The 12,340-nt window shown below is 41.5% G+C and overlaps 1 protein-coding gene across 2 annotated transcripts in view; it reads left to right on the forward strand.

Annotated features, from left to right (window-relative positions):
* MED13L (mediator complex subunit 13L) overlaps nucleotides 1–12,340 on the forward strand; it is a 260,578-nt gene that overhangs the window by 226,140 nt on the left and 22,098 nt on the right. The window contains exons 15-19 of one of the 2 annotated variants that reach the window (XM_045846637.1): nucleotides 962–1,182; nucleotides 1,475–1,680; nucleotides 5,097–6,034; nucleotides 9,648–9,827; nucleotides 10,370–10,593. In XM_045846637.1, the coding sequence (XP_045702593.1) occupies nucleotides 962–1,182; nucleotides 1,475–1,680; nucleotides 5,097–6,034; nucleotides 9,648–9,827; nucleotides 10,370–10,593 (1,769 nt within the window). The remainder of the gene's footprint in view (nucleotides 1–961; nucleotides 1,183–1,474; nucleotides 1,681–5,096; nucleotides 6,035–9,647; nucleotides 9,828–10,369; nucleotides 10,594–12,340) is intronic. The other variant, XM_045846643.1, reaches the window with a different exon arrangement.

The raw sequence follows: 12,340 nt of genomic DNA on the forward strand, positions 1-12,340 counted from the left end.
ATTTTTTAAAGGGATTATTCTCAGTATTTCTTGAAAGTACTTTTTTTCAGTTAATTCTCAATAAATTGTCTTTTGGTTCTAGGTAGGTCTGTTAGTCCTAACTCTGAAGTTTAATTTTAATGTCATTTTGGAAGGAGAGTATGGAACCATTTTGTAAAAGAACATGAATGTCGTGGATATGTCAGACTAGCTGAGCAATCCTACTGCATGTAAACCATCATTAGAGCTTTCAGCAGTTTTTCTTTTCTGAAATATAAGTGCCTGATAGATTTTTCTGTGTAAAGTTTGCTGCATAACAGTTATGATATGATTCTGAAATATTTCATGCATACTTGTAATAGGGATAGAACTTTTAATAAAGTGGTTACTCCATCCAGTTGCTTCTCGTTCTTAGACTTCTCGGGGAATCAGCTATTGAAAGAAAAATGTACGTAGGCTTTGTTCACTTCATTAATGTGAGGCCGAATCCTAAAGGGGTGTCCAGCCTTTTGGCATCTCTGAGCCACACTGGGAGAAGAGTGGTGTTGGGCCACACATTAAATACATAAATACTAATGAAAACTGATAAGCAAAAAGAAGTTTTTAAGTAAACTTATGATTTTGTGTTGGGCCATATTCATAGTGCAGGTTGGGTACCCCTTTGGACCTAGAGGATCAAGAGGATAGTGATCAAGCTTCAGAAAAGTGTAACTTTCTGCTGATGGCCTTCTTTGGGACTTCCATGATTAATATTCTATTGTGTAACTGATCTGACCATTCAATTAGCATTATTTCTGATGCCAAATAGTGTTTCTGGCTATGAACTGGGATTTTTTTTTTTATGTAAGTAGTGCCTGTTTAAAAAAATGGTTTCTTTTCTTTCCTTTCTTTTTTTTCCCTCCCATCCCCTCCCTCCCTCCCTCCCTCCCTCCCTCCTTCCCTCCTTCCTTCCTTCCTTCCTTCCTTCCTTCCTTCCTTCCAGCAGTTGCAGACCTGCAGAGGATGTTCCCCACCCCTCCGTCTCTGGAACAGCACCCTGCATTTTCTCCTGTGATGAATTACAAAGACGGAATCAGTTCAGAGACAGTGACAGCATTAGGCATGATGGAGAGTCCTATGGTCAGTATGGTTTCAGCACAACTCACTGAATTCAAAATGGAAGTGGAAGACGGCTTAGGAAGTCCCAAGCCAGAGGAAATAAAGGTGATTGCCAGTATAGTAGAGTGATTTCCAAACAGATTCACTACATCTTCTTTAAAATAATACTGTCTTTATGCCACATATACATAAGTTCCTGAGAATTCTCTGAATTGGATCATGAACTAATGAATTGCTATACTAATTACAGTTTATTTTGATTAATTTAAAATTTTGGCATTAGCATTCTCTGCTGATTAGATAAGAGAAATATTGAGTTACAGTCATTTGTGTCACTACCCTGCTGTGTCTTGAGTCATTTACCAGCATTATCACCAGCCTCACGTTGTCCTTGCAGGACTTCTCATATGTGCACAAAGTTCCAGCTTTCCAGCCTTTCGTGGGGTCCTCCATGTTTGCGCCACTGAAGATGTTGCCGAGCCAATGCCTGCTACCTCTGAAGATACCTGATGCCTGTCTGTTCCGGCCTTCGTGGGCAATTCCTCCTAAAATTGAACAACTGCCCATGCCACCTGCAGCCACTTTCATTAGAGATGGCTACAAGTATGTGCTGTATTTGGTGTGATTTTTATCTTAACTAAGTGTTAAAAACGATGACAGTAGCATATTACTTGAAACTTGAATTGGCCGTGCATGTTTTTGTGCACATTATTTTGTGTTGAAAATGTACATTATTTTCTAAACCAAATTTCATGTATACGTAAAAAGTTAGTTATTTCAGTAGAGAATCATGTTCATACTCATTCAGTGTCAAATCGGGTTACTACAGAATCAAGTACTAGATTCTATTGGTAATATTTTGAGGGGGGTGGCGGTAAGTACTTTGTTTTATGTAAGCTGGTGATTTTTAAATGTTTTTACTTAAGGTACTTTAAAATGATGTATTAACATAAACTTTCTCTCTGTTACTGACCCCGCATCATATAAGAAAGCAGCAACAGAACTGTGGTATGGGGGAAAGAAAGGGAGGTATTTATTGTAGCTTGGATCTATTTCATACTGTCCAGAAAATGGTACTTAAATCAACAATGTAGAATCAGTTTCCTGTATAATTAATAACTTCTTAATAAAATCATTTAAATGCTATTAAATAAAGGGCCACAAACTCCAATTTCTATTGGGACCAGGTAAACAATACGGGGATGAAATGGACTAGGTAAAGCAGAAGACTTGGTGCTAGTGATGCTCAGTGTCATTGTTAGGATTATGAGGGACAGCAGGTGCCAGGGTCTGTGATGAACTGTTGAGAGTACATCCCATTAAAGGGACATTTGCTATTTAATTGCAGCAAGTTGTTTAGGCAGGAATGTGGGAGATTAGAGGCCTGGATTTTCATGTAAATTTCCTTTTTAAATATGTTGACAGTTAATTCAAAGTTTGTTGTCAATTGATTCAAAGTGGCATTTTAAGAGCCAATAAGACAAATTCATGGTCCAGATCCAGCCTGTGGGGTACTTCTTTGTGACCTTGTATAAAAGCGTCTTGATGATGTCAGCTTTAATGTCATGAACAGGCTTTATGTTTATGTGTGTAAAGTCAGTATTGGAATGAAAAAGTCAGTTTTGGGGCAGAGAAGTAGTGTAAAAGAACCCTAGTCCTGGGAAGGTATTGCTCTACTGTCATTGAACCCTCAGAGGACCCTGCCTTTTTCGTTGTTCTATGTATGACCCTAAGTGACCATTTTACCTGTCTTCCCTTCTTTAAAATGGATCACCCTGCCCTGCTTCTCATGCAGAGTTTTGAAAGGCCCCAACAACTAAAGGTTGTCAAAGTATTATGGAAATTACAGCTCACCAGTACTGTAAAGGCATGTGAGCACCTGGCTTGTTTTCTGGGGCTGTGTTCCAGTTCTGCTGTAGCGTATTTCATTACAGACTGCTGCAGCCAGCTCGGGAGGGGCTAGCATGCAGACAATGCAGCCCCTCCAGAAACCCATTTGACACTTGGATCTGTATTGCACTTACAGCCTCCTCAAAAAAAAAACTGACATGAAACCCTGTGCTGTGATAGTCTTAAATAATAAATAATTTAGATCATTGTCTAGATCTACTAAATCTATTATTTGCCATCTAAAGATTCTTGGTATTCTAAACTGCCACTGTTCATAGAACTTTCTATATTTTCCTAATGTCCTTCTAATACAGCATCTACTACCCTCATGTTGTAGCTCTGTCCTGTGTGAAATGTGGCTAGTTGAGATTGACTGAATTTTTAGTTTTGTTTAAGTGAATTTTAAATTTAGCACATGGGGCTAGTGCCAGCCTTATCAGACAGCACAGTTCTGGAGTATGCAAAATCTTCCTGCTGTGGTCTCTATCACTCTGGACACCCCCCATGCCCCTCCCCCCCACAGACACACACTTGTCACACCCAGCATACCAGCACTCATTTGCATGATGCCTGCCACACTTGGTGTGAGCTGACTTTTCGTGCTTTTTCACCGTTGAATATCTAGCATCTAGCATAGGGCTGGTACTCAGTTCATTTTTATTGACTGGAAGAAATAAAGTTACTATACAGAACAAACCATTCTTACTACCTAGGGAGCAATTTAATTATTTATAAAGGTTTTTCAGTTAGTAGTCATAGTTCCTTTTCTGATCTGAACTGCATAATAATTTTAGGATTTGTTGAACAGGAAAATTTGAAAGGAGTCCAATTAGAGTAAAGATCATTATTACAACATTATTTTGGTCTCTGAGATGGCAGTGATTGCTAATCAAGGTTTCTGGGTCATTTTTTATCTGTGCTCAAAAATACCAGTGTGCTTCTGATTTAAAATTTCTTTACAGAGCCTGATTTGGATTTTCAGCTAGTCGTTTAGGCATAGCTAATTAAAAATCACAAGAAAATTATTTGAAGGACCATTATTTTATGAATATGTAGTTTATTGGATGAATATTAGTTTAAGCACAGTATTAATATCTTTCAAAAGGATATTAAGTATTAAACAAAAGCTGGGTTCTTTTGATACTTTCTAATCAGAAGGAATGGTCCGATATGCTGGTTTACATGTACCTTTAAGAATGTACATCAAAACAATTTTCTGCCGTAATAAAACGGCAGAACATGGCAGATACTGTTGTGTTTTCTGTGTGGTCATTCCAAAAAGAAGTAGCTACTTGGGAGAAAATATCAAGTTTGGGAACTTAAAATAATTGTGCTATAGGTAATGCATAGCATGTTGAAATTAATAAGTGAACTAGAATTGCCTTTCATCCCACAAAAATCTTATAAGTTTGGAAATTATAATACAATGTGTGTACTTTTGTGCCACCATCTAATTAAGACTAAGGCCTCTTAACAGCATATTTAATATTTTCATTAATTGTAGTGTAGTACGGGCCAGTGGATTTCCTAAAATAGAATTCCCTCATGGTCACACATTACTATTAAAATGCAGGCCTAGATAGAGTACATTTTGAAAGTTAGAAAAATGTTAAATTTTCATGTGCATTTGATTATAACTACTTGAGAATCCTATATAGATTATAGCCTCAGAGAACAAGTACGCTGGCAGACTTTCAATTTCAAAAAATGATAAAAACGTAATTGCAAATTAGATGGAAATTTCGTCCTATGGTCTTCCAGTTAATTTAGCATCTGAACGCATGTGTTGGAATTCCATTTAGTAGTCATCGTTTTCCCGAATTACACTGACCAGACCCAGCGCTGTGTTTTCTGTGAGGATACTAAAGGTTCCCTCCAAAGGTTAAGATGAGGATTGCTTAAATGTGAAAAGGGTAGAAAGAAATGGTTTATTTTTCATTCCTCACTTTTTGCTTTCCCACATACTGCACTGATTCCTTGGAATCCTTTTACTTTTATTTTTTTAAGAGAAAGTTGAGCATACCAAGTAACAGCAAGCGTAAGTGCTAAGACATGTGCAGGCTGGGTGGGGGGATGTGTTGTCCCGGCGTCCGTGACCGGCCTCTGACTCTCACTTGGTGCCATTGCAGCAATGTGCCTAGCGTCGGGAGCCTAGCAGACCCAGACTATCTGAACACACCGCAGATGAACACCCCCGTGACGCTGAACAGCGCAGCCCCGGCCAGCAACAGCGGAGCAGGAGTTTTGCCATCGCCAGCAACCCCTCGCTTCTCTGTCCCCACGCCACGAACCCCCAGGACCCCAAGAACTCCCAGAGGTGGGGGCACTGCCAGTGGTCAGGGGTCTGTTAAATATGACAGTACCGATCAGGGGTCACCAGCCTCTACCCCCTCTACCACGCGGCCCCTTAACTCTGTGGAACCTGCCACCATGCAGCCAATTCCTGAAGCCCACAGTCTCTACGTCACCCTGATACTCTCTGATTCTGTGATGAATATCTTTAAAGACAGAAACTTTGACAGCTGTTGCATCTGCGCCTGCAACATGAACATCAAAGGGGCAGATGTCGGGCTTTACATCCCCGACTCTTCCAACGAGGACCAGTACCGCTGCACCTGTGGGTTCAGCGCAATCATGAATCGCAAACTTGGCTACAATTCAGGACTCTTCCTGGAAGATGAGTTGGATATTTTTGGGAAGAATTCTGATATTGGTCAGGCTGCAGAGAGGCGCTTAATGATGTGTCAGACCACCTTCCTTCCTCAGATGGAGGCAGCCAGAAAACCCCAGGAGCCACCTACAAGCCTTCTCCTCCACCTCCAGAATCAACACACACAACCTTTTGCTTCACTGAGTTTCTTGGACTACATTTCCTCTAACAGTCGCCAAACTCTTCCCTGCGTAAGCTGGAGTTACGACCGGGTGCAAGCAGATAACAACGATTACTGGACGGAGTGCTTCAATGCCTTGGAGCAGGGCCGGCAGTATGTGGACAATCCCACGGGTGGGAAAGTGGATGAAGCGCTGGTGAGAAGCGCCACCGTGCACGCTTGGCCTCATAGCAACGGTAGGTGTCCCGGAATACGGGTGTGCTTTGGAGAGTATCTTGGTGTGATAGCTTACACACTTTCTTTGCTTTGTTCTCTGACAAAACTTTAAATTTCACTTCTTAAAAAATAAGACAACTAAAGTGAGAGCTATGATGATACCATCCTTAATATAAGGACTGGGGGAATGTTTTATCGAAACACCTTTGGAGAGGAGTGATCATTTTGTGAAAATTCCCTCTTGTATTAATTCATACAGGCATTTCATTTGGAAACCTGTGACTGCAGAATAAGTCTTGAAGAGTCTAAAAACTGATCATTTACACAGCCTTTCATGTTTAAATCCACTCATTCTTCTGGGTCAAGTTACCATGCTACTTTAGAATCTTGTATAGAAATAGACTCAGTTACTGTGTATTTTCTCCTTCGTCTGGTTTTTCAGTATTTTATACTCTTGTAACAGTGATCAGATTTGACTTTGTGTTGTGGTTACTGGGTCTTGTCACTGGCCCTTCTGTTATTAAAAGCTCCAGTTGACAAACATTTTTGTAGTTGAGCTCTAAAAGTGCCATGCAGGTTGCTCTCTCTCCCCTTACCATTCACTGTCAGTAATGCAGTGCGTCCTGACGGATGAAATGGTGACCAAAACAGACAAGGCACCTGCCCTCAGGGGAGTTTCTAATGTGTTCTGGAAAATGGACATTACACTGAAGCATATTATTACAAACCATTACAAGTGGTGAAAGCATGGAGTAGGAGAGCCGCCCTGTGCCAGAGGTCAGGGAAGACTTCCCTGGAGAAGTAGTAACACATTCGAGATTTGAATGATGAGCATAAATTACCTGGGTAAAGAGGATAGGATACAAGGAATTGTGTCCCAGGCAGAAGGAGTGGCAAGTGTGAAGCTCAGAGTTACACAGAGCCTGGGGCCTTTAAAGAAATGAATAGGGGCTAGATGACCAAGAACCTTTGGAGACATGCTGGGGGTTGGGTCTTCATTCATAGAGCACTGATGAGTTGTCCATGGGTTGTATGAAGAGGCCTTGGCATCAGATTTGTATTAAAGTACTGTGACCCTAATGAGGGCTGTGAATTAGGCAATGGCAGAGTGGGTTTGGGGAGACTAGGAGGGTATTATAGTAGACCAGGTAAGAAGCAATGGCTTGATTAGTGTCTTTGCAAAGAAAATGGAAAAGAAGTGGAAACACTCAGATGATGTTTGGGAGGTAGTGTGGTAGGACTTGGTCATGGGTTGAGTTTTGCGGGCTCAGGGAGAGTAAGATGTTAAGGAAGACACTCAGATTTGGGACTTGTATACCTGGACCGACAGTGGTGCCGTTCAGAGATGGGTAAGCTAGAGGAAGACCAGGTTTGAGGAGAAAGTTCATAAATTGGGTTTTGGAAGTTGTAAAGGACCTTTTGAGGTATCTGGGTAGAGATGCTGGGTAGACATTTGGGATTTGATGGGCCTGGAGCTCGGGGGAGGAAGTAGGGGGCATACAGGTAACAAGCCAGAGGCACTGAGGAGGAAGAAAGCATAGAATGAGGGGAAGGAGGGCCTGGGACAGGCTTTGCTGAATTCTGCCAAGTCACAGTGTTTCCAGAAGGAGAGAGGGGTCAACAAGCATTAAAATGCTGGGCTTTTAAGGTAAGGACGGCCTTGTACTGACAGTGAGAGCTGTTTCTGTAGAACGAGGGGAACAGGGGCCAAGCTAGAGAGATTATGTGAATGAAACATGGAGTCTGCTTCTGAGCCACTCTCAGTCTTGCAGGGGAGAAGGTGGTATTAGCTTCCCAAATATCGTTTGAACTCTGGAATAATAAAAGTATGCCCAGAGGACAAAGATCAGTGGAGTAGGGAATGATAGGTGCTTTCTGAGCTGGCCAAGCAGGGAGACTTTTTGGAAGTGGAGGCTGACTCCTAAGGAAGTACTCAAAAGTCATACTCATTTTCATGACCGTTTAGCTTTAAGCATAGTGCTGCATACTTACAGACCTTTAATTATGTCTGCTGGATGAGTTTATGAGATGAAAAAAGTGTATTCTTTCCCCTAAAGAAATGTGGATGATTATCTTAGCGGTTCCTTTTACTAGGTAGTGGCCTGTAGACAGAAAGGCAACCTGTGTGGGAGCAACGGTAGTGCCACCTTTGGGTATGAAGAGTAGCACCTTTGTTGCAGGGGAGGGGTGGGTTCCGAATTCAGGTGCTTGGAAGTACCAGACGTCATGTAAGTGGTGCAGGGAGCCAGATTTGCAAAAAGCAGTGCCCTGAGTTGTGTCTTGCTGCAGCACACCTTCTATTTTGTATGCATAGGAGTACAGTTCACAGACAATTATGTCTGCTTTTGATCTGGTTCACTTGGCCTGTCATTTTCCTACTTTTGATAGAGCCATGAGTGCAAGAAGTACTTTACTGTTTTCTTGTAAGAAAAAAAAAACAAAACAGCACAGGCTTGAAAATAATGATTAGCACTGCTTCAGTCTCAGGCAGACAGCAGAGGGGACCGTGGAGAACGGTCTGAAGGGAGTGGCTCCTCCTCGGCTCCAGCAGTGGTGGTCGTGCGGGGGTATGGTCTCAGCCCCCGGTTGCCAGGTCTGCCAGTGCTTCAGAGAGAGAAGCCAGAGATCCAGATTTGTTCATGAAGTTTCCCGGAGCAATTTATTCCAAAGTTAAAAAGTAAATAACTCTGTGGTCCTCCAATTTATAACCTGTGTTTGATTTAAGGACATAATCTTAAAATGTCTTAAGAACCCTAAGCACCCTGTGTTTCAGATTTCTTTCGTAGATAAGTCAGATTTTCACCTGTGCCCCTTTCCTAATCAGCTAGAAAAGAGTAAGGAAAGATCTTCAGTAACTCAGCTGTGCAGATTCATAGCCGATTACCTTGAACTTAATTAGTCCCTCAGATCGTTTTGAGAATTTGATGAGCATTATGGATCGTCTCTCCTGGGAAAAAAATAACATGTTCATGTATGTGTGCGTGCAGTTTTGCACAGTTTCAGAAGTTATTCAGATTCTAGGTTAAGAATCCCTCCCGCTAGCAGGGAGAATGTTCTGAAACCTTTCCTCTGTATACAGTCCCGTCATTGCCTCTGCCATGTTCTCACGTGCTTCTCTCTGCTTGGAAGGGCTTCTTTCCCATCACGCATTTTGTATTTTGTGAAAATATTTTCCTCAAGTCAGCAAGAGCAATTTTTACGGTTTTCAAAAGCTTTTCCCACTTACCAGATAGTCAGACCATTGTTTGCGAAGTAAAGTTATACAATAATTAAGACACGTTTGCAGCTCTCTTGTGAGCATCCTTGGAAACAGGTTGTATGATTTTAAAAAGTTGGGTCTATCCAGCTTTCCACTGTTAAGCAGTTCTGTAGTTAGCCTTTTTATTAATGTAGAGTAACCTATTTTCCCTTGTATTATTTCCAATAATAAATTACTTTTCCACTTCAGTACAAGAATATCTTTCCTCCTGACTCCTAAGTCAAGTATTTTAGAATCTACTAAAAATAGACCCTACCACCAGTGTCTTTGTCACGGACTCTAAGCGCGGTCCGAAGTGATGGCCGGAGAGAGGAGAGTGCCAGTCCAGTCCTCCTGTATGATTTCTGTTTCTTTTCATTTAATGCCTGTTCCAGTGCTAGATATCAGCATGCTCTCCTCCCAAGATGTGGTCCGTATGCTGTTGTCCCTGCAGCCCTTTCTCCAAGATGCCATCCAAAAGAAACGCACGGGCAGGACCTGGGAGAATATCCAGCACGTGCAAGGACCACTCACCTGGCAGCAGTTCCACAAGATGGCGGGCCGGGGCACCTACGGTACGGTCCTCCTCCGTCTCGGGCCCCCTCGGCTCTCCGCCCCGTGAACAGCAGCTTTAGCTACTGTCGAGTCCTTGCTTCACTGACAAAATGGAATCTTTTCTTGATGACTTAAGTTTTATATTCTCTTTGTTTTCCTCAAGTCAGTGTTGAAGTCAGGTTTTCTAAACATTGGTGGCATACTCAAGGGCAATGAGGAAAACAGTCCCTAAGTAGAGCATTTTTATTAGATTTTCATCCTCCTGGTCCTTGTTGCATTTTCATTTGGATGAACTTCTTCACAGTCAGGAACAAAGCAAGTGGCATGGTGCTGCTTGGAAAGGGAACTTGTTCTACTCTCCCCTCTGATTCTGTTGAACCTTTATAACCACGTTCTCACTCATTTGGTTAAGTTCTCCATCTGGGGCCATTTAAGGAGAGGATTTGGAAACACTTTCAAGACCATCATGCCGACCCACAGTGAGCTGTCCGGTGCCAGAATTAAGACCGGTGCACCCGAAATAGACCGTCAGGCGCCTTCCTAAAGCGCGGTGTTGTTCCAGGTTCCGAGGAGTCTCCTGAGCCGCTGCCCATCCCCACCCTGCTGGTAGGCTACGACAAGGACTTCCTCACCATCTCTCCGTTCTCCTTGCCGTTTTGGGAGAGGCTGTTGTTGGACCCGTATGGGGGCCACCGTGATGTTGCCTATATTGTGGTGTGTCCAGAAAATGAGGCCTTGCTCGAAGGAGCCAAAACTTTCTTCAGGGACTTGAGCGCTGTATACGAGGTGAGAGATCTGAACATAGTGCTTCTAACATGAGTTGAGTCCTCGGGCTGTTTCTGGCTATGCCTAAATTTTAAAGAATAAATGTCTTCAAAAAAGATTTCAGAGAAAATTTGCAGTTAGTTGGAGGGTGAAGGACAGAACTACATTAGGAATTTTTTCTAGAAGTAAATTGTTTTCCCATCTTGGCTTTATATTTTATTAGATTTAGAAGACTTTCTTCTGCCAGCCCTGACTACACATCTTAAAACCCTGTCAGTTGTTTTCCCCCATCTGTGTGCTCAGACTTAAAAGTGCTGCCCCGACCAGTGTGGCTTAGTTGGCCGGGCGTCGTCCCGCAAAGCTGGAGGTCGCTGGTTGGTTCCCTGTCAGGGCACATGCCTGGGCTGCAGATTCAGTCTCTGGTCGGGGCACTGGCGACAGGCAGCTGCTTGATGTTTCTCTCCCTCTCCTTCTCCTTCCAATCAATCAATCAATCAATCAGTCAATAAATAAATAAATAAATAAAGAAGAAAGATTTTTCAAAAAGAATAAAAAATAAAAGTATTATTCACCAGGGAAAAGTGGCTGTTCAGAAGATGAGCTTTATGAAAAAAGAAGGCGCATCTACTCCTTTTGTGAGGCAGGGGAGAAGGGGAAATTTCCTGGAAACAGTATAAAAATGTTTAGCTTGAAAATCTCTAAATTGAAAGATAAGTTTAATGAATTATGCCCCTGTTATGTTTTATTTAATATTACATGCATCTTAATACTAAAATTTTGATATAGGTTAATAATGTAATAACCACAATAATGTAATGGCCAAGTAGATAATTTTATATATTTAGTACATAAATTTGTGTTAGTTTTGAAAAATTAGAATTGTCTGTCTTTGAAGAGGAAGTACCACATCACATACACTATGTTGTTTGTGCTTTTTACTTCTAATATCATTGTATTTGGGAAGATTAAATTAAACTACTATTTTTTAGAAAATTAAACATTGGGTTGACATTGGTTAATAAGATTTTATAAAGTGTTTAGAACTGTGATAGGTATATTATAAGTATTACAAATGTGGTTGTTAAATAAGATGCCAAGTTGAATTTCAAAAATATTCCGTAACAGAACATCCTCTCTCTATAAATGTAAGAAAGAGTACAGATGAAGTAGTAGACTTACGTGTTGCTGCAAAGAAGTGAGGAGATGCTAACGTATTAGGTAATGGCGTCAATTAAGCCCCTGAAGAAAACCCTTGGATACAATAATTTCTAAACAGTGCCTGGCCCATGGATACATAATAATATTAAACCATACTTATGCTAACACAGACAACTTGTCTAAGCAATTTCAAAGCCCGGCCATTTCTTGAATGAAGCCTTCACATAAGTAACAAAACATAGAAAGGCTTGCTGGATCTTTTTAGATCTTAATAACTCTACTAGGATTGCTCATTTGGCAGTACTGCATGCCTGCTTAAGATGTTGTAGGGACTTGGTAAGGCTTCAGTTCATTAGCTCTAGTAAGGGACAATAATATGGGCTCTCCTGCTGGCGAACAGGTAGTTAAGGAGCTTACTTTTGGTAGTTATATCAGTTATCTGCCACTTAGTGTCCTGGAGATCAGTAACAGATTCTTGTGCTAAAACAACCTTTTACTTTCAGAAAGTGATCAGCTTATCCAGCACTTCTGTGGTCTCTGGTATTGGTGATCTCCAAATGTCTGACAATCCAGCAGATGGCCCATAAAATTTTAATGTTATCTAATGGGA

Source organism: Phyllostomus hastatus, unplaced genomic scaffold (assembly GCF_019186645.2).
Source record: "Phyllostomus hastatus isolate PE091 unplaced genomic scaffold, TTU_PhHast_1.1 phas_contig_1162, whole genome shotgun sequence".
NCBI lineage: Eukaryota > Metazoa > Chordata > Mammalia > Chiroptera > Phyllostomidae > Phyllostomus > Phyllostomus hastatus.